Source organism: Rhinopithecus roxellana, chromosome 20 (assembly GCF_007565055.1).
Source record: "Rhinopithecus roxellana isolate Shanxi Qingling chromosome 20, ASM756505v1, whole genome shotgun sequence".
Taxonomy (NCBI): domain Eukaryota; kingdom Metazoa; phylum Chordata; class Mammalia; order Primates; family Cercopithecidae; genus Rhinopithecus; species Rhinopithecus roxellana.
This window is the reverse complement of record NC_044568.1, coordinates 31,076,115-31,103,640: the sequence shown is the minus strand read 5'-3', so window position 1 is coordinate 31,103,640 and position 27,526 is coordinate 31,076,115. Positions and strand designations below refer to the sequence as shown.

At 41.7% G+C, this 27,526-nt stretch overlaps 1 protein-coding gene across 1 annotated transcript in view; it reads right to left on the bottom strand.

The window, feature by feature from the left end:
- The window catches only part of SHCBP1 (SHC binding and spindle associated 1), a 48,392-nt gene extending 21,156 nt beyond the window's left edge, over positions 1 to 27,236 (bottom strand). The window contains exons 1-10 of the mRNA XM_010354852.2: positions 27,098 to 27,236; positions 23,761 to 23,928; positions 23,166 to 23,281; positions 21,478 to 21,686; positions 14,831 to 14,923; positions 10,478 to 10,711; positions 10,229 to 10,397; positions 9,792 to 9,912; positions 5,857 to 5,988; positions 1,535 to 1,653 (exon numbers count right to left, since the gene is read on the bottom strand). Coding sequence (XP_010353154.1) covers positions 1,535 to 1,653; positions 5,857 to 5,988; positions 9,792 to 9,912; positions 10,229 to 10,397; positions 10,478 to 10,711; positions 14,831 to 14,923; positions 21,478 to 21,686; positions 23,166 to 23,281; positions 23,761 to 23,928; positions 27,098 to 27,200 — 1,464 coding nt within the window. The 5' untranslated portion in view covers positions 27,201 to 27,236. The remainder of the gene's footprint in view (positions 1 to 1,534; positions 1,654 to 5,856; positions 5,989 to 9,791; positions 9,913 to 10,228; positions 10,398 to 10,477; positions 10,712 to 14,830; positions 14,924 to 21,477; positions 21,687 to 23,165; positions 23,282 to 23,760; positions 23,929 to 27,097) is intronic.
- Between the last annotated feature and the right edge of the window lie 290 nt (positions 27,237 to 27,526).

Here is a 27,526-nt window from a genome sequence, read left to right as displayed (position 1 = left end):
CAACCTAACCTCTGACGGAGAAAAACCGGAACCCGCCTAGCCACGCCTACCAACCCACCCCCGACCCGCCTATGTCCCGCCCACTGCCCTCCCACTCCCGGGCCCAGGACATAAAAGCCACTCCCGGCGGGCGCGCAGTGTGAACTTCCTCGGCCCCTCCTCATGCGCGGGACCCAGGAACCTCGCCCGAGAACGCCGGTGCGAACTTCCTTGGCCCCTCCTCGTACGCGGGACCCAGGAACCTCGTCGGAGAACGCCGGTGCGAACTTCCTTGGCCCCTGCTCCTGTGCGGACCTAGGAACCTCGCCCGAGAACGCCGGAGCGACTTCGTCGGCCTCCACCGCTGGAGATCGGTGAACCTCACTCCCTCCTTCACATTGGCTTGTAAATAAAGTTTTTTTTTGCCTTGCCTACTTGCCTTTTCTCTGGCATTTGCTCTGGGGGTCACATTAAAGCAAATCAATGAGAAAATGCTCGACATCAGTAACAACTGGGGAAATGACAATCAAAACCACAATGAGATATTACTGCACACTTACCATAATGGCTAAAACAAAAAATAGCCAAAACACCAAATGCTCTTGAGGACATGGAGAAACTGGACCACTCAAACGTTGCTAGTGGGAATGTAAAATGGTACAACTACTCTGGAAAACATTTCAGCGGTTTCTTTAAAAAAAACTAAACATGCAACTACTATATAACCTACAATTGCATCCATTGGCATTTACTCCTTAAAAAATGAAAACTGTGTTCACACAAAAACCTGTACCCAAACGTTTATAGCAGCTTTACCGACAATAGGCAAAAACTGGAGACAATCTAGACATCCTCCCACAAGTCACTAAACAAACTGTGGAACAATCACACATTGGACTATTCCTCCACAGTAAAAAGGAGCAAGCTATTGGTACATACAACGAGCTAGGTGAAGCTCCACAGAACCGCACTAATTGAGAAAAGCCAATCCCAAAGAGCTACACATACTGTATGATTCCATTTCTACAGTTTTTAAATGATGAAATAAATAGAAATGAACCACAGCTTAAGGTGTGCCTGGAGTTAAGGAAGGAGTTGGTGGGAGAGGCAGGTGAGTTTGGCTCTAGGAGGGCAGCATGAGGGGTCCCTGTGGTGATGGGAATATTCTTTCACTTGACTGGATTGATGTCAGTATTCTGGTTGTGATGTCGCACGACAGTTTCACAAGATGTTACCGTTAGGGGACACTGGTGAAGGGCATAATGCAGGACCTCTCCCTGTTATTTCTTACAACACTGTGTGAATCTACAATTACAAAGTTATAATTTTAAGGGTCTAAACCTCTCTTAAAGCTACATAAAGTAATTGTGAGATTTATGACTTTTCTTCCTATCATTTGAAAATCTACACGAGAAGACCCTTGCACAGTTGAGTTTGACTGACTTGGTAGAGATGACTGTCTGAAGAGAGTGGGAGTACGCACATACATCTTAGTCCCATATTTCATATTTTCATTTACAACTTAAACCCAAACTACTTCCCCAAGAGCTTCTACCTTGGCGCCATATAAATCCGAGTTCTTCATTAGAAACTCTGCCGATGTCCGCACTGTGACTCCAGTTGTCTCACACTGCAGCACACAGTTTTCCAGCGTAGTCTTACCACGGTGAACAACTGGGATGAAAATACACAGTGACTGCTTTAAGAAGTAATGTGCCTTTCCCAATGTTAGAGATAGCCTGGTGCTGACATTAGCTATGGTCTAAATATTTCTCAATGGCTATCATTTAAATATTCTTACCTAAATTACAAATTCATAAAATATAAAACAATGACTATTTTGAGTTATTTTCTACAATCCAAAAGCAACATTCTTTAAAAAGAATGACTTGACCTCAGATACAAAAGTACTTTCCATTACCAGAAAAAAAAAGCATCAGAGAGCAATTTTGCTGAGTATCTCGGAAGAAAAAGGCTTTGATTCAAGAAAGGGGACACAAAGATTCCAGGAAACAAGCACTACTCCAGTGTGGAGATAACTTCATTCTAGTGCTACCTTGAATACAGAGAACACAGACCACAACACTGGAAAGCTTTAAAAGAAAAAAATCACCACACAGAAAAGAAATTAATATTAAACAACAAATTCTCATGAATAGGCTATTTTTTACTTCAGGGTTAAGATTGCTAAGTCGTCACACTATGTACACAAAAAAATAATTTTTTAGGCCGCATGCGGTGGCTCACACTTTGGGAGGCCGGGGCGGGAGGCAGATCACCCAAGGTCAGGAGTTCAAGACCAACCTGGCCAACATGGTGAAACCCCATCTCTACTAAAAAATACAAATATTAGCTGGGCGTGGTGGCGGGCACCTGTAATCCCAGCTACTTGGGGGCTGAAGCAGGGGAATCACTCGAACCCGAAAGGTGGAGCTTGCAGTGAGCTGAGATCACGCCACTGCACTCCAGCCTGGGCGACAGAGCGAGACCCCCGCCTCTCAGTTTCCAGTGATTCTCCTGCCTCAGCCTCCTGAGTAGCTGGGATTACAGGCACCTGCCACCACACCCAGCTAACTTTTGTATTTTTTAGTAGAGACAGAGTTTCATCAGGTTGGCCAGGCTGGTCTCGAACTCCTGACCTCAGGTGATCCACCCACCTCAGCCTCCCAAAGTGTTGGAATTACAGGCGTAAGCCACAGCACCCATCCTAAATGAGTAATTTTTTTTTTTTTTTTTTTTTTTTTTTTTTGGAGATGAAGCCTCACTCTGTTGCCTGAGCTGGAGTGCAGTGGTGCGATCTTGGCCCACTGCAACCTCTGCTTCCCGGGTTCAAGGAATTCTCCTGCCTCAGCCTCCAGAGTAGATGGGATCACAGGTGTGTACCACCACACCTGGCTAATTTTTGTATTTTTAGTAGAGATGGGGTTCCACCATGCTCGCAAGGCTGGTCTCAAACTCCTGACCTCAGGTGATCCACCCTCCTCGGCCTCCCAAAGTGCTGGGATTGCAGGTGTGACCCACCATGCCCAGCTTCATAAATAATCAGCCTTCCATACACACTCATACCCCAGAGATACTGCAGGTTGAGTTCCAAACCATCACAATAAAGGAAATATCACAATTAAAGTGAGTTACACAACTTTTTTGTTTTCCCAGTGCATACAAAAGTTGTCTATGGGAGTCTGGGGCGGGTGGATCACTTGAGGCCAGGAGTCTGAGACCAGCCTGGGCAACAGGGCGAGACTCCATCTCTACAAAATACCAAAATTAGCCAGATGTGGTGACACACGCCTGTAGTCCCAGTTACTTGGGGGGCAGAGGCAGAATTGCTTGAGCCCAGGAGTTTGAGGCTACAGTGAGCTATGATCGTGGTATTACACTCTAGCCTAGATAACAGTGAGACTGTCTCTAAAAACAAAAAAATAAATAAAATTTATGTTTATACTAATGAGCATATGAGTTTATACTAATGAGTACTATGTTTATAATGCATCTATTAAGTGTACAAAAGCGTTATGTTTTTTTAAAAATGTATACATCTTAATTTAAAATACTTTATTTTGCTAAAACATGCTAACAATCCTCTGAGCTTTCAGCAAGACATAATCTTTTTGCTGGTGAAGGGTCTTACCTCAATGTTGATAGCTGCTTACTGATCAGAATGATGTTTGCTGAAGGTTAAGGTGGCTGTGGCAATTTTTAAAAATAAGACAACAACGAAGTTTGCCACATTGATTGACTCTTCCTTTCATGAAAGGATTTCTCTGTAGCATGTGATCTTGTTTGATAGCACTTTACCCACAGTAGAAAGTTATTCAAAATTGGAATCAATCCCTTCAAAGTCTGCCTCTGCTTTACCAAGTTTACATAATACTCTAAATCATTCGTTGTCATTCAACCATGTTCACAGCATCCTCCCCAGGAGATTCCATCACAGGAACCCACCTTCTTCGCTCATCCATAAGAAGCAACTCCTCATCTGTTCCAATTTTGTTATAAGATTGTAGCAATTCAGTCACATCTTGAGGTTTTACTTGCTATCATCAGGCTCTAGTTCTCTTGCTATTTCCACATCTGCAGTTACTTCCTCCATTCAAGTCTTGAACCCTTCAATCATCCATGAGGGCTGGAATCAACCTCTTCAGAACCCACGTTAATGTTGAGATTTTAACCTCCTCCCATGAATCATAAATGTTCTTAATGACATCTAGAATGATGACCTCTTCCCAGAAAGTTTTCAGTTGACTTTGCCCCGACCCATCAGAGGAATCACTATCAATAGCTGGTATAGCCTGACGAAATGTATTTCTCAAATAGTAAGATTTGAAAGTCGAAATTACTCCTTGATCCATGGGCTGCAGAATGGATGTTATTAGGAGGCATGAAAACAACATTAATTTCCTGGTACACCTCCATCATAGCTCTCTGATGACCGGGTACATTGTCAATAAGCAATCATATTTTTAAAGGAGTCTTTTTTTTTTTTCAGTAGTAAATCTCAATAATGGGCCTAAAATATTCAGTAAACCATGTTATAAACAAATGTGCTACCATTCAGGCTTTGTTGTTCCATTTCTAGGGTGCAGGCAGAGTAGATGTGGCATAATTCTTAAGGGCTCTAGCATTTTCAGAATGGTAAATGAGCACTGGCTTCAACTTAGAAGTCACCAGTCATATTCGCTCCGAATGAGAGTGTCAGCCTGTCCTTTGAAGCTGTGAAGCCAAGCACTGACTTCTCCTCTCTAGCAATGGAAAGTACTAGACGGCATCTTCTTCCAATAGAAGGTTATTTCACCTACATTGCAAATGTGTTGTTTAGTGTATCCACCTTCATCAATTACCTTAGCTAGATCTTCTGGTTAACTTGCTGTAGCTTGCATCAGCACCTGCTGCTTCATCTTGCACTTCTATGTTACAAAGATGGTTTCTTTCCTTAAACCTCATGAACCAACCTCTGCTAGCTTCAAACTCTTCTTCTACAGCTTCCTCACCTTCTTCAACCTTTACAGAATTGAAGGAAGTTAGGGCTCTGCTCTGCAATAGGCTCTGATTTAAGGAATGTGGTGGCTGATTTGATCTTCTATCCAGACTACGGAAACTTTCTCCATATCAGTAATAAGGCTGTTTCGCTTTCTTATCATTCATGTGTTCACTAGAGTAGTGCTTTTAATTTCCTTTATGAACTTTTCCTTTACATTCAAAACTTCGCCAACTGACACAAGAGACCTAGGTGTCAGCCTGTCTCAGCTTTCAACATGCCTTCCTCACTAAGTTAAACATTTCTAGTTTTTAAATTTAACTTGAGAGACACGTGACTCTTCCTTTCACTTGAACACATAGATGCCATTGTAGGGGTTATTAACTAGTCTAATTTCAATATTGCTGTGTCTCAAGGAATAGGGTAGTCCAAAGAGAAGGAGAGAGATAGGGGAGTGGTTGATTGGTGGAACAGTCAGACCCACAAAATTATCAGTTAAGTTCACCATCTTATATGGATATGGTTCATGGCACCCCAAAACAATTATAGTAGTAACATCAAAATCACTGCTCACAGATCAGCATATCATCTATAATTAAAAAAAAAAAAAAAAAAAAAAGGCTTGCAATGTTATGAGAGTTACCAAAATGTGACACAGAGACACAAGGTGAGCACATGCTCTTGGGAAAATGGTGCCAACAGATGGCTTGAAACAGGGTTGCCACAACCTTCAATTTGTGAAAAAAAAAAAAAAAAAAAACTCAGTATCTGTGAAGTGCAATAAAACAAGGTATGCCTGTACTCAAGAGTGGCATTTCATTAAATTCTATCTTCCATAGAAAGTACAATTTTCCTTCAAATCTTAGAACAAACGATACACCAAACATTCAGATACTTACTTAAGATTCCCTCTACAGCATTGTGCTGAACAAATTTTATGCATGAGATTTTAATATCAGCACCAGTGCAGTCCACAAAAGTGTCACCTTTGCCCCTCTTTTCTATCACAATGTCATCTGGTAGGCCATATCCTAAGGAAGAGAGAGCAAGAACACTCAAGATGGGTAAGGAAAAACATCTAAACATGAACACTCTAGAACAGGTTTCTCTAGTTCAAATGACTGCAGGTGATAACAAGACCAGTCAACCATGTTGCATTTAAATAAAATCTATCTCCCCACATATCCTCTTTAATTTAAACCAGGGTATCCAATTTTTAACAATATCAACTCTCTGACTAGTTCCCGTATCAGAAGACTACCCTATCAACTATCCCACATAAGCTCAGCACTAAATTCACTTACAAAAGTGCTATAAAAAATCATGTTCAAGACCAGCCTAGGCAACATAGTGAGACTCCATCTCTACAAAAATAAAAAAAAAATTAGGCGTGGTGGCATGCACCAATTACTCACTACTCAAGGAGGCTAAGGTGGGAGGGTCACTTGATCCCAGAATTTTAAGGCTGCAGTAAGCTATGATCATGCCTTTGCACTCCAGCCTTCATTCTGGGTGACAGAATGAGACCCTATCTCAAAAAATAATAATAATAAGGACTTACAGCTGAGTCAAAGAACTTTAAAGCACTCACCCTTAGAAGTTTGTTTCTAACTCTAACATTCTATGATTCTAATATAAATTACATTTGAAACCTAAGCAGTTCTCAAGATGATCTAAGTTCAGTATTCTCTTAAACAGTTGTCTTAAAATCTGACAAACCGACGAGTTACTAGAAAAAAAAAAAAAGTCTACCTCATTAACAAATAAAAAGCATCAGATCGAGGCCGGGTGCAGTGGCACACGCCTGTAATCCTAGCACTTTGGGAGGCTGAGACAGGTGGATCACTTAAAGTCAGGAGTTCAAGCAGCCTGGCCAACATGGAGAAATCCTGCCTGTACAAAAAATACAAAAATTAGCCGAGTGTGGCATGTGCCTGTAATCCCAGCTTCTCAGGGGGCTAAGGTGGGAGAATTGCTTGAACCTGAGAGGTGGAGGTTGCAGTGAGCCAAGATCATGCCACTGCACTCTAGCCTGGGTGACAGAGTAAAACTCTGTCTCAAAAAAAGCATCAGATCTCGGTCAGGCGCAGTGGCTCAGGTCTATAATTCCAGCACTTTGGGAGGCCAAGGCAGGTGGATCACTTGAGGTAAGGAGTTCGAGACCAGCCTGGCTAACATGGAGAAACTTTGTCTCTACTAAAACTACTAAAATTAACCAGGCATGGTGGCGGGCACCAGTAATCCCAGCAACTCAGGAGGCTGAGCCGGAATCGCTTGAACCCAGGAGGCAGAGGCTGCAGTGAGCTGAGATCACACCACTCCACTCCAGCCTGGGCGACAGAGCAAGACTCTGTCTCAAAAAAACAAAAAATAAAAAAAAATCAGATCTACTTGAACCATTAATGCAAGCCAAACACCTGAGTGGGCTTACAAAAAACTGGAGTATCAGAAAACTAAGGAATTTGCTTGACTTCCATTATAAAACAGAAGCACATAGACAAAGCTGTAAGAAGTAACTCTCATTATCTAAAGACGAGTCTTTGAGTAAATGAAAGCAGCAGCTGTTTTTAACAAGCAAAGCCACTCAATGTATCTACACTGGAAGGGGACAAAGGCTTTGGGGTCCCTAGAAAATGCAAGGGGACTCCACACACTGGAATGCTACCAGGGGTGGACTCTGGATGCCTGAATTATGAGTGATTTTGTTTCTGATTGTTGTATGTATCTGACTGTACTTTGCATATTTTCTACAATAACCATTGCTTTTTATCATCAGAAAAATTAAAAGTACAGAAAGAATTGCATACTGAGAAAAGATTTTTACACAAATTTTTATATAATTATGTATTTCTTTCCACTTAAAACATAAAACCATCACCTAAATGAATGGATTTTTGAAACAAGAAAGAAAAACCCTATTGTAAGTACTATTGACATCCTGCACATAGTAGGTACTCAATATGAATCTCTTGTTATACGGGTTAGCTATACATCACTATCAGATGAGCTTGAATCTAACTCATGAACACTCCATATATGCACACTAGAGATACCCTCTGATTCCCCAATTCTCAGACCCATACTGTTAGTCAATATACAGCCATTTTTATACTTAACTATCACAATTCTATATGTCTATTTATGACACTCTGGGAATTACATTAAAACTTCCTCACCAATCTAGGAAGAACTCTTATCTACCATACAAACTACAATATCAGTGTTATTTCCACTATGCCAAAAAATAAAGTGTTTTTATCACAGTGATTTATCTTGCAGATGTGTTATTTATACACACATATCTATTATACATCAAAAATTGGAGAGTAGAAAAGAAAAAAAATTATACACATGAAACAAAAAAGGGGTAAGATGATGTACTAGGAATAGGAGAAAACTAAACTTCCAGCCTCAGTTCTTTAGAAGTTTTGACAAGATAAAAAGTATAGCTTAAGCAGTTTCTGAACAGCTGCACAAGTCCCAAAATGATATATGATTTTTTGCATTACAAGCTTCACTGCTAACTTGAAGCTATTTTGGTAAATAGTTGAACAGGTGTAACTAAATTTGACACGTTATGAATATATACAGGACCAAGATGAACAATTGTAAAGTAACCTAAATTCAGAAATCACTCTAAATGAACAATAAGATTATAACTGTCAAAAAGTTATTTTTGGCCGAGACGGGCAGATCACGAGGTCAGGAGATCGAGACCATCCTGGCTAACACGGTGAAACCCCGTCTCTACTAAAAAATACAAAAAACTAGCCGGGCGAGGTGGCAGGTGCCTGTAATCCCAGCTACTCGGGAGGCTGAGGCAGGAGAATGGCGTAAACCCGGGACGCGGAGCTTGCAGTGAGCTGAGATCCGGCCACCGCGCTCCAGCCTGAGTGACAGAGCAAGACTCCGTCTCAAAAAAAAAAAAAGTTATTTTTTTTTTTTTGAGACGGAGTCTTGCTCTGAAACCCAGGCTGAAGCATAGTGGTATGATCTTGGCTCATTGCAACCTCCACCTCCCAGGTTCAAGCGATTCTTCTGCCTCAGCCTCCCGAGTAGCTGGGATTACAGGGTGCAACAATATGCCCAGCTAATTTTATATTTTTAGTACCAACAGGGTTTCACCATGTTAGCCAGACTGGTCTCAAACTCCTGGCCTTAAGTGATCTACTCACCTCGGTCTCCCAAAGTGCTGGGATTTCAGGCATGAGCCACCGCACCCGGCCCAAAAAGTTATTTTTAATAGAATCTTTCAACATTAATCTTTTCTAAAGTATACTTTTGTCAAGACACAAAGTGTAGCATTTGTGACATTCAGCAAGCATTTAGAGAACTAAGATAACTGGTACCAATTTCAAGTTAAATGCCCTTCATTATACCTCTCACAAAAATAAGCTAAGTGTAAAACAAAAAACAAAAAGCCATGCACTAACATATCTGCAACATCTATGAGATAAGAGCAAGCAACAAATTTTTAAAATATTAAAATTTTTTTAAATATTGCTAGGTATCTTTTTTTAATTCTAGAGATTAGATTTCCTTTCCATAAACCACCTACAATCTGGAAAGTATGTTTCTTCCTAATGGTCTTTTTTCTATGTGAGCCTGTGAACATCTCCCCAACATACACACTGCTACAAAGAACCACAACTCAAGTTGCTGAAACACTGGGTCAACCTCTTTTAAGCTTTCCATGTCCTTAATGCTTCAAGGCAGCTCACTAGAAATCAAACGGGTTCAAATCACATTCTTGAAGTTTCAACAAGATCGGTGATTTATTGTTTACTTAAACATATCAGGTGTGAGAGTTTAGCTGTGTGTCTTCCATACTCACCTTCCAACTCAATGGAGTCAGCAATGGAGAAAGTGCCATGTACCACATAATGGCCAGGACAAACAATAACAGTGTCACCTTCGAAGCAGGCATTTATAGCAGACAGTGGATCACTATGGAACTAGAAAACAGTAAGAACACATTTGTAAATATACACTCCCAAAAAAGTAATTTGAGTATTACTCTAGGTACCTTCATGTCTTACTTTGAAAATGGAAGCCAAAAACCGCATATTGAAGCATCTCCTTTGATGGTGCACTGACCTAACACATGCCTGGTAAGTGACTACTGCTGACGAAAGGCAGGGCTCTGACTACTTCCCATCGCACAGAAAACCATCTCGGGAAAGCTCATGTAAATACTTTGTGGGATTTGTGAAAACTTGTGGTGAATCAGAAGGAAAAAAAGCCACCTGAAGTGAGAAACTCTCCGTTTACCTGAATTTCTCTTTCTTCCTCACCGGGCTCCTGACAAAGCCTGTCTGTGAGCAGGGACCGGAGGAGACCAGCCATCATGGTGGAGGAGACCACGTGAGTGACCTTCTGACCGCTGGGACGGACACCCTTTGCTTGGATATTAGAATTCTTCTGATAACCAAACACATACCTTAAAGAAACAAAACAGGCCTATCAATAAGACAGCGAGTAAGAAAAGATGCCAACTAAGAATTACAAAGACACACATACCTCAACAAAGGATTCTCAATGAGTTTCAGCTTTTGTTTCAACTGTTCCATCTCCGAATACAATTTTAACCCTTCCACCATGGAGATATTTTCCTGCTCGGAATCAGAGTTACAATTTGACAAACTGCTTCTCAGATTTAAAAATTTCCTGTAACTCTCCTCACATTGAGATAACAGATTGCGGTAGTCAACAATAAGTCCTGATGGAACTCGGTCTTCAAGAATGTCATAATGCCTGAAAGTTTAAAAGCAAATTGAAATCCTCTTTTCCCATCATTAAAACAGCCCACTTAGCACTCCAAGACCCAGTAAGAAAAGTGTTTTATAATATATAACTCAGGTGCATGTTAAGTCTTTCTGAATAGCACTATAATAATAATAATAATAATAATAAGTGGAAGTTGTTGGAAGTTTAAAGCACCGCTTCCTTAAGGTCACTAATTTTTCTTCTCTTGAGGAGTTGTTTACTTTTTTTCTTGGATCCAAGTATTTGTGCCTTAGAAACACTGAAAGTTCATGTTGCACAATTTGTAACTATTATTTAATAAGAAATTATTTTCTTCTCATATATCAGATTCAAAAGTTTAATAAGAAGGTGGCGGGGGTAATTTGGGAGTGGGGGTAGGGAGAGCAGTATCTCAAATTGTTTCACAACAATGTTTAAGATTACTATATTTTTCATGGATCTGAATATGACTTTAAAAATTTGTTAAAGGTTACCATATTTATGGGATCAAAAAGTAGAAATTACTCAAATAATCTAGTCCCTCCTTCCATTTAAAGCACTATGGCACAAAATTATGCTGAATATTCCCTAAGGAAGATTATTAAAGAATTTCCAAAACTAAACCCTTGAGATTCTGAGGAGGAGAAAAAGGTGCCATTACTAAACTAGAGAGTGACTGAAACAAAATAACCTTGTACTGGACAACCATACTGGCATTTCAAATGTATTAATTTATAAACTTTCTCAAATATAAAAACAGAACACAGAGTATTTCTAGATCCAATAAAATAATTTGTAAATGCACAATCAAGTTAACAATATAAAATTAATGGGTTTAAAAATAAAGTAAAAGAGGCTGGGCACAGTGGCTCAAACCTGTAATCCCAGCATTTTGGGAGGCCAAGGCAGGCAGATCACTTCAGCCCAGGAGTTTGAGGCCAGCCTGGGCAACATGGCAAAACCCTGTCACTACAAAAACACAAAAATGAGCCTGGTGTGGTGGCATGCATTTGTAGTCTCAGCTACTTGGGAGGCTGGGGTGGGAGGATGGCTTGAGCCCCAGGGGCCAAGGCTGCTGTGAGGTCTAATTATGCTACTGTACTCCGTACTCCAGCCTGGGCAACAGAGCAAGACCCTGTCTCAAAAAACAAACAAACAAACAAACAAACAGATGCTCAGGGCCCCATCCAGACCAATTAAATGAGTCTCTGGACATAGAGGGGTATTTTTTTAAGTTCCCTGGGGATGCTAATGTGTAGCCAAGAGTGAACACAATTGCCTTAAATGATTTTTTTTTTAAATTTAGTCATGCTCTAAATAAGATAGGGAAAAACAAAAGTAAGATAGAACCATATCTTAAACAAATTTAGATCATACTATGAACACTTAAACATTTTAAATGAATAAAAAAGAAACTTTTCCCGCTTTTCAAGTAAGTGAATTAGGTGAAGCTTGAAAAGCAAGGATTTTGTCTACTTTGGCTAATCCAAAAGAAACTGAATGAACAGCTGTGAAAAAAAAAAGGGAAAAACAAAAAAATTTTTAAATTTTAAAAATAAAAAAAAGAAATTGAGGATGAAATCATGTTCTACTAAGTTGTGAAGAATAAGACTCAAATTTTAAAATAAGTTTCTTAGCATTTCCAGTATCCATGCCCGTTAGCTTATTTCTTTTCATTATATTGATACTTCATAGTCTAGAAGCAATGAACTAACATTTGTGTCTCAGACCCCAAAGTTCTGAAGCAGTGTTGGTTTTCTTCAGACCTCCTTTAGTCACGTATAAGCAGTGTGTTTTGAAGTAGAAAGGAAAAACTTACTGAACAGTACAAAATCCAGACAGTCTGGTTTGATTTTGCCTATTGATAGCCCCACTCCTATCTTAGCCCAGAGACCTTTTTTAAGTCTGCCCACATTTGATAACATTCCGGTCTCTCCATCGAGTACCACCATGTCTTCTGCATAACCACACACGATTCCTCCCTTATGCCTTCCCATCTGCTAGTGATGTACAAGCTATGCATGTAAGTCATTGCTTGTCGTTAGCACATGCAAGGCTATCAAATCAGCATACAACTTTTTTCCAAGTAAAGATTGAATTTGTCCGATATATGTTATGTTCCCTTATATTTCACATTAATCAAAATCAATCATTTCTTTTCAAGAACAAGGGTATCAAACCTAGAAAATACTCAAGCTTATTGAAATTTTGGGATTTTATTGAATATGCTATGGAAAAATAGGAAATGCACAATGGAAAAACTGGAAAGCCTAAATAGAAATCATAGCCCATTTATGAAGAGCTAAAATCAGACATACATAATTCTAAGCCAGGTAGAACTATTAATCAGACTTTCAAACTTTTTTTTTTTTTTTTTTGAGACAAGGTCTTGCCCTGTCACCTAGGCTGGAGTGCAGTGGTTCAATCACAGCTCATTGCAGCTTCAAACTCCTGAACTCAAGCGATCTTCCTGCCTCAGCCTCCCCAGCAGCTGGGACTATAGGCGTGCCCTACCACACCCAGCTAATTCTTTTTTTTTTTAGGTTTGTAAAGGTGGGGTCGCCGGGCGCGGTGGCTCAAGCCTGTAATCCCAGCACTTTGGGAGGCCGAGACGGGCGGATCACGAGGTCAGGAGATCAAGACCATCCTGGCTAACATGGTGAAACCCCGTCTCTACTAAAAATACAAAAAACTAGCCGGGCAACCTGGCGGGCGCCTGTAGTCCCAGCTACTCGGGAGGCTGAGGCAGGAGAATGGCGTGAACCCGGGAGGCGGAGCTTGCAGTGAGCTGAGATCCGGCCACTGCACTCCAGCCTGGGCGACAGAGCAAGACTCCGTCTCAAAAAAAAAAAAAAAAAAAAAAAGGTGGGGTCTCACTATGTTGCCCAGGCTGGTCTCAAACTCCTAGGGTCAAGAGGTCTTCCCGGGCTGGGCACAATGGCACAGGCCTGTAATCTCAGCATTTTGGGAGGCAGAGGCGGGCAAATCACTTGAGGTCAGGAGTTCAAGACCAGCCTGGCCAACATGGTGAAACCCCGTCTCTACTAAAAATACAAAAATTAGCTCAGTGTGGTGGCGTGCACCTGTATTTACAGCTAGTCAGGAGGCTGAGGTGGGAGGCACACGAGCCCAGGAGGTTGAGGCTGCAGTGAGGGAGATCATACTGCTGCACTCCAGCCTGGGCAACAGAGTGAGAGCTTGTCTCAAAAAAGTTGTCTTCCTCCTTCAGACTCCCAAATTACTGGGATTACAGTCACCATGCCAGGCCTCACACATTTTTTATTTTATTATTATTTACTATTTAAGCCAAGAGAAACTCACTAAATCAACTTGAGCTCCATAAAAATGTAAAGGCCTACCGCCTTATCTTCTCATCTTGTCTTTCATACAGGGGAAAAAAAAAACCATCTTTCAAACGGGGAAAAAAATCATCTTTTACCCAGGGAAAAAAATTACCTCTACAATTATTTTTTTGGAGTGCAAGTTATAATTTCATTCTTATTGCAGCACTGCCTATGAAGTTACTGCTATTGAATACAAGAAAAAAATACTGGTCTTAAAGCACCATCTACTAGGAAGATAAATGCCACATTTAATAAGGTCATTAAGATTTAAGGCAGGAGGCTGACAAAATATCTTAAGGTAGATCTGTTAGTTCAGCCTGCTGTGTTTCACTACAGAAACTTAGAGTAAAGCCATATACCTTTAAAGTATTATTTACAAAATTAAAGCCAAAAAGTCTTATATAATTCAAATAATGTCACTGTTTTTCAAACAATTGAATTTAACAAAGGGCTTCTTAACCCACTAGTTCAATTGAATTTTATTCAAATTAACAAAACAGTGAGCTACTAATTTAGATGTTCTTGAACTTCCTGCTTTTTGACTCAATTTATAAACACTGAAAGTAGGTTTCTCTGCACTTGTACAAGTTTCACTTAATGACTTGTCAAGGGGTAGTACAATTTGTACATCAGTTTATTTCTGTCTATGAGCTCCTGGAAAGAAAATAGAGAGAGAGAGACAGAGAGAGAGAGAGAAAGAGTGTGTGTATCTCACACAGGCAAAATTAAACCATGGGTAACCATTTTTCCAATATGTACAACAAGGTCAGCAATAAATACTTACAATCTTAATCGAGGTTCAACACATCTGACAAAATAATCGTATTCATCCTCCTCTTCTTCATCCCAACTCCTCCAAATGTTTTGGTAGAAAAATCTGAAATGGAACTTAGTATCATTCAAATTCTATCACTGGCTCAAAACATTAAGATTTTGGAGGGGTGAAAGCTAAACAGTAAATCAAAACAATTCTCATAGAATGCTGCATATTTGCTAAGGTTGATAGTCATGAGTCACATAACAGAGACCTTTTTTGGATCGTTAAAGAAGAGAAGTTTCTCCACATTGGTTTTGTTAGGACTTTTTTTTTGAGACGGAGTCTCACTCTGTCTCCGGGGCTGGAGTGCAATAGTGTGATCTTGGCTCACTGCAACCTCCACCTCCTGGGTTTAAGTGATTCTCCTGCCTCAGCCTCCTGAATAGCTGAGATGGCACCCATCAACACGCCCAGCTAATTTTTTGTATTTTTAGTAGAGATGGGGTTTCACCATATGGGCCAGGCTGGTCTCAAACTCCTGACCTCGTGATTCACCCACCTCGGACTCCCAAAGTGCTAGGATTACAGGCGTGAGCCACTGCACCTGGCCAGGACTTTCTTTTTATAGGAATAATTATTTATTGACCACCAGTACCTGGATGGATGGTAGTGCCATTTGCTGAGACAAAAAACACTGAGAGAGAAACAGGTTTGGGGTTGAAAATAACAGAGGAATATACAGCCCAAAGCTCCAGGGAAAGGTCTGGGCTGGAGACATAAACCTGGCAGCTGTCAACACATTGACATTGACGGTGTTAAAGCAATGTATAAGATCACGTAAGGACATAATCATAAGGCAGTGATTCTCAACCCTCACTGTACACTGGAGTCCCCTGGGACACTTTTAAAAATTGATTCCCCTGTAATTCCAGCTACTCAAGAAGCTGAGGCACAAGAATCGCTTGAACTGGGAGGCTGAGGCTGCAGTGAACTCAGATTGCACGACTGCACTCCAGCCTGGGCAACAGAGTGAGATTCTTTCTCAAAATAAATAAATAAATTTAAAAACAAAAACAATTAGTTCACTCTCCCAGACCAATCAATCAGAATCTGGTGGGGATGGGGAAGGTGCAGGGGAACCAGCATCCATACTCTTCTTTTCTTTTTTTTTGAGACGGAGTCTTGCTCTTGTGGCCCAGGCTGGGGTGCAGTGGCTCCATCTTGGCTCACTGCAACCCTCCCGGGTTCAAGCAATTCTCCTGCCTCAGCCTCCTGAGTAGCTGGGATTACAGGCATCCACCACCACGCCCGGCTAATTTTTGTACTTTTAGTAGAAACAGCGTTTTGCCATGTTGGCCAGGCTGGTCTCGAACTCCTCACCTCAGGTGATCCCCCTGCCTCAGCCCCCCAAAGTGCTGGGATTACAGGCATGACCCACAGTGCCCAGCTGTATCCATATTTTTTTAAAGCACTCCAAGTGATTTAACAAATTTATTATGGAAAATCCTAAACATATACAACAGAGAAATAGTATATGAATGCCATGTATCATCAGGCAGCTTCAACAATTACTAACTCACAATCTTATTTCATCTCTGCTTCACCCGGGCACCCTCTGCTCTCCTCCCCCACCATCTTGATACTGGATTTTTTTGTTGTTGTTCAGATGGAGTTTTGCTCTTGTTGCCCAGGCTGGAGTGCAAGGGCACAATCTCATCTCACTGCAACCTCCAGTTCCTGGGTTCAAGTGATTCAGCCTCCCTAGTAGCTCAGATTACAGGCACCTACCACCATGCCCCGCTAATTTTTTGTATTTTTAGTAGAGATGGGGTTTCACTATGTTGGCCAGGCTGGTCTCAAACTGACCTCAGGCAACTCACCCACTTCAGTTTCCCAAATATACTGGATTATTTTGAACCAATCTCAGACACATCAAATCATTCACAAATTTTTAGTATGTATCTCTAAAATAAATCTTTTTCCTTATACCAAAAGTTTTAACTCCTTGATATTACCAAATATCCAGTGTTCAAATTCCCCTAATTGTCTTCTGCTGCTATTTCACAGTTGACTTGTTGCAATCAGGTACCAAATGAGGATCCACTGCTGCCCTTGACAGATACGTCTCTTAAATCACTGTTAGCCTATGCATTACCTCTCCCTCTTTTTTCCCTTGCAATTTATTGACCAATTTCCCACACTCTAAATTTTGGTGATTACATCCCCATGGAGTCATTTTTCTTTTTTCTTTTTTTTTTGAGACAGTGTGTTGCTCTGTTGCCCAGGCTGGAGTGCAGTAGCACGACCTTGGCTCACTGCAGCCTCCACCTCCTGGGTTCAAGCAATTATCCTGCCTCAGCCTCCCGAGCAGCTGGGATTACAGGCACGCACTACCACGCCCTGCTAATTTTTGTATTTTTAGTAGAGATGGGGTTTCGCCATGTTGCCTAGGCTGGTCTCAAACTCCTGGGCTAAAATGATCCGCCTGCCTTGGCCTCCCAGAGTGCTACGATTACAGGTGCACCCAGTCCCCACGGGTCATTTAACATGTACTTCATGTTATTTCTAGTAAGATCTACAGACCTGAGGGGCTTCAGGAAGGATGTTTTGCAAGAATACTTCAAGGGAGGTGTAATGTACTTCAGTCAAGAAGCAGGAAGAGCAGAGCCTCATTCCTGGCCAAAGCCACTGTCTGTGTGGAGTGTGTACATTTTTCCCATGTCCGCATGGGTTTTCTCCAGGTACTCTGATTTCCTCCCACATCCCAAAGATGTATGCATGAGGTGAATTCTGCGTCTGCCTTGTCCCAGTCTGAGTGTGAATGTGTGTCAGTGCACTCTGTGATGAAATGGGCTCCTGTCCACGGCTGGTTCCCGCATTGTACACTGAGCTACGGGAATAGGCTTTGGCCACCTGCAACCCTGAACTGGAATAAACAGGTTGGAAAGTGAATGAATACAAATTACTGTCAAACAAAAATTCATAAAGTATACAATAATCATACAAATGCACAACAATCAATGCTGTGGCATGAAATTGCTCAGCGAGCCCACCATGTTTATCATTGTTTTGAACCGGGTGATGGTAGGAAGTGCTCCTTATAATTTCCGCTTTGCCAACATTTATTCCTTCATTTACGCAACACCACAATGACCACTGTCACTCACTGTTTCACCAAAAATTGGAAACTGGGTCAATAATTATCTTGTTTGCATTAATATTTCTTAATGCATGTATAGTTCATATTTATTTCAATGTTTAAGATTAGAATTGTTTGGGGTCTTTATTTAGAAGTTTGATGATGTTTTCATGACCAGAAATATGCTGTAGAAACTTTAACTTTTGTTTATATCAGTCAGTCTATGGTAAAATTGGTTTCATTAACATTGCAGTTTCTAAGAACCTACCAACAACAGTAACTGAGGACTTTACTAAAACGCCTGGCCAAGTCTTTTTGTGAGGTTAAGACTGATCAACAGATACAGGTTGTCAGCCTGATCCACCCTCTATAAAGTTCTCTTTCCCTAATGGTTGCAACAGTCATTGATGTTCACTGTCTAGAACCTTTATTTCATTAGTGGTTACAAAATACTGATATTCTATCACTTTCTTCATGTATTGGTTGGAATACTTTTATAAAGAAATTCCTCAGGTGATTCCAAGTGGTTCCAAGGTTGATTAGGGAAAAAACAGTAGATGGTCTAGAACTGATCCCTGGGTAACTCTGACATTCTAAAGTTTGAGCATGAGAGGAAAAGCTGGCCAAGATGACTTAAGACAGCAAGCCAGTAAGACACCAGCTGAACAGTGGTGTCCCAAAAGCTGAGAAGAGAGTGTGTTAAGAAGATGGGAATGATCAAATACCTAGAATGTCAAGAGGTCAAGCAAGATGAGATCAGAGGCAAGATGAGATCAGTGAAATGTCGACTGAATACAAAAACATAGAAGTCTTTGAGCACAATTTCAGAGATGAGGTCAGGGTAGAAATGTTACTGGGACGCCAGCAAGTACAGACTGTGATTATATATAACCCTTTCAAGAAGTTCTGCTGTGAAAAGGAAGCACTGAAAATGAAACCAGCCATCTCCTAATTACTGTAGATTGGGCTATTAGTCCCTTCACCCTCTAGTGGAGTCTTTTTTTTTTTTTTTTTTTTTTTGTAATGAACTTAAGCATGCCTCTACTCAACTAAAAAAACCTCTGCTGGCTCCCTTTTAGCCCTCAAAAAGAAGTCCTGAATGTGGTACTATAAATAGATTCATAATCTGGCCCTATCGCACCTCTCCTGCCTCAGAGCCGCTGTACATAAACTCTCAATTTCACAAGCTCTTTCAGACCTCCATGTAACTTGTTAGTCAAGCTGCCAGAAGTGCCTTCCACCTTTTCCACATGATAAACTTACAGTTCTATTCCATGACTCGGCTCCAATGTCATCCTCACCAGTACCATGCCAAGCATTTACACATCATTCCCATCTGCACCTCCCCCAGTGTTGGTTCTTTCAAGCCAGAAACGTGTAAGTCAGCCTTGACTTCTCTCACTTCATTCACATCTTCTCATCTCTGATATTCACTCGACCAAGTCTCAGTTATTCTTTCTCAGTAAGCCTCCATCTGTCCTCTCTATATCCCCACTCTAGTCCTCTCTCTTGCCTCTTAACCGGACTCCCAATTCCATCTCCCACCATTTTTCTACATAGAAGCCACAATGAACCCTTGAAAACACAAAGCAGCACTTTAGGGGACTGAGGTGGGAGGATTGCTTGCGCCCAGGAGTTCAAGACCAGCTTGGGCAACACAACAAGACCCCCATCTCTACGGAAAAATTGTGTCAAAAAATTAGCTGGGCAGTGGTGGCACTTGCCTGTAATCCCAGCTGATCCAGAGGCTGAGGCAAGAGGATGACTTGAGCCCTGCAGTTCGAGCCTGCATTGAACCATAACTGCACCACTGCACTACAGCCTGGGCAACAGAATAAGACCCTGTTTCCAAAAAAATAAAAACACAAAACACAAAACTAGTCATATTTGCCCAAGAATAAAAATCCTTCAGTGGCTTCCCACTGCTCTTAAAGACAAAAATGACTAACCAGCTAACAAAGCCCCACACTGTCTGGCCCCTGCCAACCTCTCTAATCTCGTTTTCTAAGTCTCTCCCAGCACTGTCTGTGTTTCAGCCATGCTGGTCTTTCAGCTCCTTAAATACACTGAGCTCCTAAATCTTTTCCCTTCCCCACCCCTGCCTCCCCTTTCACCCAGCTAACCCAAGTTCAAATGTCATTATTCCAGGAAATAACCCTAGAACAGCAACGACCTAATCTTAGGACACTCTGTAATTCTTCACAGCACTGACTGCTATTTCCAATCATGCAGACATCTGTGCGTGATTATCTCATCAAGGCTCATCTCCCACCTTTAGACTGACAGCTCCCTGATGATGGTGTGTCTCATGCACCAGACATACTCCACCCTTGACTAAGGACCTGGCACTCAAATATTTATTGAATCAATGAACGAATGAAATCCCTCATAATTTGACCTTCTCTGGGCACTGACCCAAATCTCAGCCCTCAAAATGCAGTGTACATTTAACCAGGCTCCTCTTCAAATAATACTACCAAATAACATGCCAGATACTTATTTTTCTACCAACTTCTATGCCAATAGAGATTAGCTCTCTGATTCCTAATTTCCTAAACTTATCAGTTATCTCTTTATCTTCAAATGTTTCAATTGACAGATTTTTTTTTTTAATGAGAAAAATAGAAGGGAGTTATTTGGGTTCTGGACAGAAACCGGTTCTTTAGATTCACTCTGCTTGGCCCAATACTGAACATCTAGGGTTAAATGTTCTTGCATACAATTAGAAACTGTCCGTAAGATGTTGGCAGCAGGGCCTGAAACATTCTGCTTCTTTGCAGAGCATTCGAGTTAAGCTCAGCAAAACTAGGCTAACTTACTAATGGTATAGAAAATGGAAAGTACTTTTTATACTACAAAACACCAAGCAATATTATTTACATTATGGTCATTATATATTACTCAAATGTTATACTCAGATATTTGACTGTGTAGGGGTCGGAGGAGATAGGCACCCCTAACCCCCGCATCATTCAAGAGTCAACTATCCTAGTTTTGTCAGCTTTTCTATTAGTTTGAAATTATCATAAAATGACTTAAAACGTTTTTAGGCCAGGTGCATGGTGGGTCACGCCTGTAATCCCAGCACTTTGGGAGGTAGAGGCAGGTGGATCACCTGAGGTCAAGAGTTTGAGATCAACCTGGCCAAAATGGTGTAACCTCGTCTCTACTAGAAGTACAAAATTTAGCTGGGCATGGTGGTGGATGCCTGTAATCCCAGCTACTCAGAAGGCTGAGGCAGGAGAATCACTCGAACCCAGGAGGTGGAGGTTGCAGTGAGCCGAGATCATGCCAATGCACTCCAGCCTAGACAACAGAGCAAGACTCTGTCTCAAAATTAAAAATAGAAAAAAATGATTTAAGACATTAATTTTTTTTAATTTAAAAAAGATTATCCTATCTTTGGATATTTTTAAATACTGCAATGACCAAGTTTACTGTTGAGTTTTAAATCTGGGTCTAACACAGACCAAATTACTTCATTTCATCCAAAGTTTCTGGCCACAAGGTTATTTTTCTCAACTTCTTTCCCTACCTGACATGCTCAATTGCAAGGGCTGTCTGGTCAAACACTCCCGAATCATCAAACACCACCCAGAGCTCCTCCAGGGGCAACCGATGTTCCTTCAGATCGAGGAGCTCCTTCATGCACTCCATGGTAAAAGTGCTCACTTGAGAGTCACAGAGGTATGGTTCAGCAAGCCTCACCACTGCCTTCAAGGCTGCAAAGTCCACATCTGTGGCCTGAAATTTAAAATAATGAGACTTAACACATGGAAATCAAAATTAAGATACACCTATAAGACTACCGACAACCTGATTTTTTTAAAAGCATGCAACGTGGGTGGAGAGCCTTTACCCATAATACAAAGGATGAACAAGACAGGCTGGCTCTTACCCTTATGGAGCTTACACTGTAATCAGGAAGATCAATAAACACAATGATAACGAGTAGGTGACAGAGAATAACTAGCAGGGGTGGGGATCTTGTTCTGCTGAGATGGCCAAGGAAATCAGCTCTGAGCCAAGCTGAGGAGGATGAGAAGGAAGTGGCATCTGAAGAGCAGGGAAAGCGCAAAAGGCCTGTGCCAGAGACAGGCTTGGCAGCTGAAGGAGCAGGAAGGCAGTCCTTCTTGCTGGAGCCAAAGGGAGGAAATGGAGGAGGGGGGTGGTGTGCAGTGGAGCAGCAAGACATGAGGTGAGAGAGAGAGAGGCAACAAAACAAGGACATGAAGGACATCTGAAGGAGCTTGGATTTTACGTGTTTTCTATACAGTGAGAAGCCATAAAGCCAATACTAAGCCCTTGGTAAAGACAATGCATTAGGAGTTTTAAGCAGAGAAATGGCATGCTTCTGTTTTGAAACAATGACTTTGACTGTTTTCAGAGAACTGACTGGCAGGGGGAGCCCTATCATAACCAAATGAATAGGCCTGAACTTCAACCAAAAAATATTAGCATAATCCAAAATTTTAAAACTCACAAGCAATAGCTGCAATCCACTGCCTCGTACATAATCACTGCAGTATGTGATGCCATTTTCTAAGGGAGCTGCGGCAACAACTTGTATTCACACACCCTGGTTTGACATTTTAGGTTACTAGGGCTTTTTGTGGTCAGTTAACAAACACTGAGAAAAATTCAAAGCTGTAATTAGAATGCAAATGTAATGTAAAAGGCCTAATCAGGTGAAAAATAAGATTGTTTTTACATTCTGCAATGGGACACACTGTCAAGAGATTAACCACATATAAACAAATTTGCTATGCAAAAAATGGGCTAGTTTTAAAACGCCGCTTAGCGGAGGTTACAGTGAGCCAAGATCACGCCACTGCACTCCAGCCTAAGCAACAGAGTGAGACTCCATCTCAAAATAAATAAATAAATAAAAATGCCTCTTAGGTTTGAGCTGCTTAACGAATTACAATTAAGAAGTTAAAAACTTTTTTGAAACCATTAACTTCATAATTAGGCCTAATTTTTTAAGTGATCTCAAATACCTTATTTTAATTAATTTAAACCAGTTTAATTCCCTGGTAACAACTCCTCAGTTGCCTTTAAAATTTGCAGAATACTTCATGCAACATGGCAATTAGATGTGAAACACATGCTATTTGAATCAGCTCATAAACTTTAATTAAAAATAAGCACTTAGGCTCTAACAGTCTGAAGTAAAGTGCTTATAGCTACAGACAAAGGTCTTAAAAACAAAATTAACCTTACCTCAACCAGTACCTTGAACACGTTAGTGTGCCACACTGCCCGCCATCCAGATGGCTCAAGGACCTTCTCCAAGAACTCAGCTGTGAATTCCTGTACCTCAGAGGCCTTGCAGTCAGCTACAAACAAATTAAACACAAGAAGAATTGAGAATACATAAAGCAGAGGGAAGTTAATAAATCCACTTAAATCCACTTTCTCAGAAACAATAACTGGCAATCTGAGGGACTGAAACAAATAATCTACTTGTAAACTAAAAAGATAAAAGATGGAAAAAACCAGCCAGGCATGGTGGCTCATGCGTGTAATCCCAGCACTTTGGGAGGCCAAGGCAGGTGGATCACCTGAGGTTGGGAGTTCGATACCAGCCAGACCAACATGGAGAAACCCCATCTCTAGTAAAAATACAAAATTATCTGGGTGTCATGGCGCATGCCTGTAATCCCAGCTACTAGGGAGGCTGAGGCAGGAGAATCGCTTGAACCAGGGAGGCGGAGGTTGCGGTGAGCCAAGATCACACCATTGCATTCCTGTCTGGGCAACAAGAGCAAAACTCCATCTCAAAAAAAAAAAAAAAAAAAGCAAAAAACCTACTCACCTAAAATGTAATCTTGATAGGCTCTGAATCGCTCATAGAACAAAAGTTGATTTGTTTGGAAAATTTCTGGGAAAAAGGTTTTTCCTTCAGGCATAAAACTTTGTAAACTAGAACCTGGTTTATCACGGTAGCTACAATCACTGCATGAATCTTCATCTTGGAACAAACCTAAAAAAAAAAAGCAAAAATAAGCAAGCTCCAGTGTCTTATTGAATGCTTCTATTTTCATATCCTTGTATAGAAATCCCAAACAAAACACAAACAAGAATTTGAATATGGTCTACTTACCTCTACCACTGTCAGAAGAAACTAGTTTTCCAAACTTAAAAAGATTTCAAAATGCAAATTCTACTTCAAAACAATAAGAATTTAAGATCTTTCAAAGTTAGATTTTTGTTGTTGTTCTGTGAGGTTTTGGGGGGAAGCAGAAGGCTGTTTGTTTTTGTTTTTGTTTTAGAAACGGTCTCACTCTGTCACGTAGGCTGGAGTGCAGAGGTGCAATCATAGCTCACCACAACCTCAGATTCCTGGGCTCAAGCTACCCTCCTGCCTCAGCCTCCTGAGTCTCTGTGACTACAGCAAAGCATACAGCCTGTGATTTATACTGCAGTTAGCACCTTATAATAATCAAGTATCTCAGTTATTTATTTCCAAAACAATTCCATAAAGCTCCTTTAAGAAAGGGAGCTGACTTCCTCTCAGATGGGTTAAACCCTCCCTTTATTTCCTACAATATCAGTCTGTCAATCACCCCTCAATAAACAGGTATGAGAGAGTCTTAATAATCCATAAGGTTTAATTCAGTAAGGTTATTAGGTTCCTCCTCACTGATTTCAATGACTCTGTCTAAGGAAAAGATCGGAAAATGCAAATCACATTAGGTTTGGGCTGTATATAATGTTTCATAAGCTATGATTCAGCCAGTGGCATATCTAATTCTGTGTAATAAGATGTTTTTAATAAATGAAACAACTACTAAATAAGCAATGCTAAAAAGGGTAGCATTTAGAATGTAGAGTAGTTTCCAGAAGTGGTTTCAGGGAAGGTAACTGAGCTGTTAGCAGATACCCTTTTTCTCCCTTCCCCTTGATTTTCTCCTTCCCTTTCCTCCTTCCTTCCATTTCTTTGTCCCTGTTCAGGCCACCAGAAGTACTTGACCCACAGATGACCAAAGTGTACCCAAGGGTCTACTGCTCACACACACTGATGCACATGAGCCTTAGAAGGCATCAGTACCTCACTGGTTATGTGACAATCACTCTGTGCCTCAGTTTCCTCGTCTATAAAGATAAAAATAGTACACCTACTTCAATTAAGATTATTTGTTAATAATTTACAACAGTGCCTATTACATAATGTATGTTAGTAAATGTATGTTTACATAATGTATGTATGTTTACTAAAGAAACAGTAGTACTTCAGCACCATTCTTTTTTTTCCAGCACCATTCTTTATAGCTTTATGGAGGTATAATTAACATAAAGAAGTTATATGCATTTAAAGTGTATAACATGATGGCCAGGCGCGGTGGCTCACGCCTGTAATCCCAGCACTTTGGGAGGCCGAGGTGGGCGGATCACCTGAGGTCAGGAGCTCGAGACCAGCCTGGCCAACATGGTGAAACATGGTGAAACCCCGTCCCTACTAAAAATACAAAAATTAGCCAGGTGTGGTGGCGAGCGCCTGTAATCCCAGCTACTTGGGAGGCTGAGGCAGGAGAATCACTTGAACCCGGGAGGCGGAGGTTGCAGTGAGCTGAGATTGTGTGCCACTGCACTCCAGCCTGGGCAACAGAGTGAGACTCTGCCTCAAAAAAATAAATATATAAATAAAGTGTGTAACATGATGTTTTGATATACCTTTACATTATGATTACCACAGTAAAGTGAATTAATATTTCCATCACCTCGCATAATTTTGTGTGTGTGTGTGGTGTGAACACTTATGATCTACTCTGTTAGCAAATTTCCTTTTTTTTTTTTTTTTTTTTGAGGCGGAGTCTCGCTCTGTCGCCCGGACTGGAGTGCAGTGGCCGGATCTCAGCTCACTGCAAGCTCCGCCTCCCGGGTTTACGCCATTCTCCTGCCTCAGCCTCCGAGTAGCTGGGACTACAGGCGCCCGCCACTTCGCCCGGCTAGTTTTTGTATTTTTAGTAGAGACGGGGTTTCACTGCGTTAGCCAGGATGGTCTCGATCTCCTGACCTCGTGATCCGCCCGTCTCGGCCTCCCAAAGTGCTGGGATTACAGGCTTGAGCCACCGCGCCCGGCCCTGTTAGCAAATTTCAAGTACAAAATTTGCGTCGTCATTGCATCATCACGTCATTGTCTATTAATACTGTAATAATAATACAGTATTATTAACTATAGTCACCATGCTGTATGTACATCAAATCCCCAGAACTATTCATGAGGCATAACTGAAACTTTGGACCCTTTGACCAGCATGTCCCCATTCCCCCCACCCACTGGTAACTACCACTCTACTCTTTCTGAAACTTCCTCTTTTTTAGGTTCCCCATATAAGACATGTCATGCAGTACTGATTTTTGCAACCACTTTAAAAACTTTATTCACTTCCTCTTCACCACAAGTACAACCATTGGCTTAGTCTTCCAGATGGGAAAACTGAAGCCAAGTGACTTTTGCCACTTGGAGAGGTGGGTTAACAGTGAAATTGTCACACTTCTGTTTTCTCACTTTGTTGGGACTCTGCTACACAATACAACGGAAAGTGTTAACGTAAAAACGTGAACCAGCTTAAAATACCAGATAAAAAAAAAAGTAACGAAACTCTATGAGGAGGAAGAAAGGGCAGAGAACTAGGAGACCCCGGCTCTATTTCTGGACTCTGGCCCAAGTTGGCGCTCCTCACTTTGGACACGTCACTACCCTCCGTGGACAGGACGGCCATGTAGACCAAGGCTTCAAGCTTTCCTCTTCTTTGGAAAAGGGAAGTGTGGTTCGTGATCTCCTTTGAGATGCAGATGAAAAAGATGACCCCTTGAGCAACGGTAAACGCACAGTTTCCGCAAAACCCATCTGGATTGGGAATTCCTAGACCAATCCAGCTCCCTCCAATCTCGGGGCTGGCTGAGGCCAGAGAGTGCAGAGACAGGGGGAGATGGGGAGAGGGAAGAGAGGGAAGAGAGGGAGTCCCTCACCCCCCGGTACCGCCCGACTTTGACGTCCGGTCACTGGGTCCCGGCCGCGCGCCGCCGTTCCCGCCACCCTGGACAGACGGGTCCGGAAGGCCCGCGACCCAGGCGCCCTCCGAGGGTCCCGACGCCCCAGGCCTCCGCTCAGAGGCGGCACCTCGGGCCCGGCATGGAGAGCTCACCTTTCTCCAGAGACGCTGGCTCCTGCTCGGCCGCCCAGCCCGTGCGCTCCGGCGACATGGCCGCCGCCTCCAGACCGCCGCAAGTCAGCGATCCGTCAGCCATTTCAAATTTCCGCGGACGGTCGCCCAGGCAATGACGTGTGACGCAGGCTCTGCTGATTTGATAGTCGGGCCGAGGCCGTGGACCAATTAGAGTCCGGCTCCGCTCCAGCCCCCACCAACCCCGCCGCGGCGCCCAAGGCTGACAGCTGTTCTTGTTCAAGTGCCCGGCCTTTGCTTTTCTGGGATGAAGTTGAAGAAAGTCGAACTGGGACATAACTTGGAATGATTTTCGGAAAAAACGAACGAGCAATGCCTGGAAATTAGATATAGTGGAAAAGTCACTGGGTTGAGAGTCAAAAAACATAGTATTTAAACTTATCTGGGCTA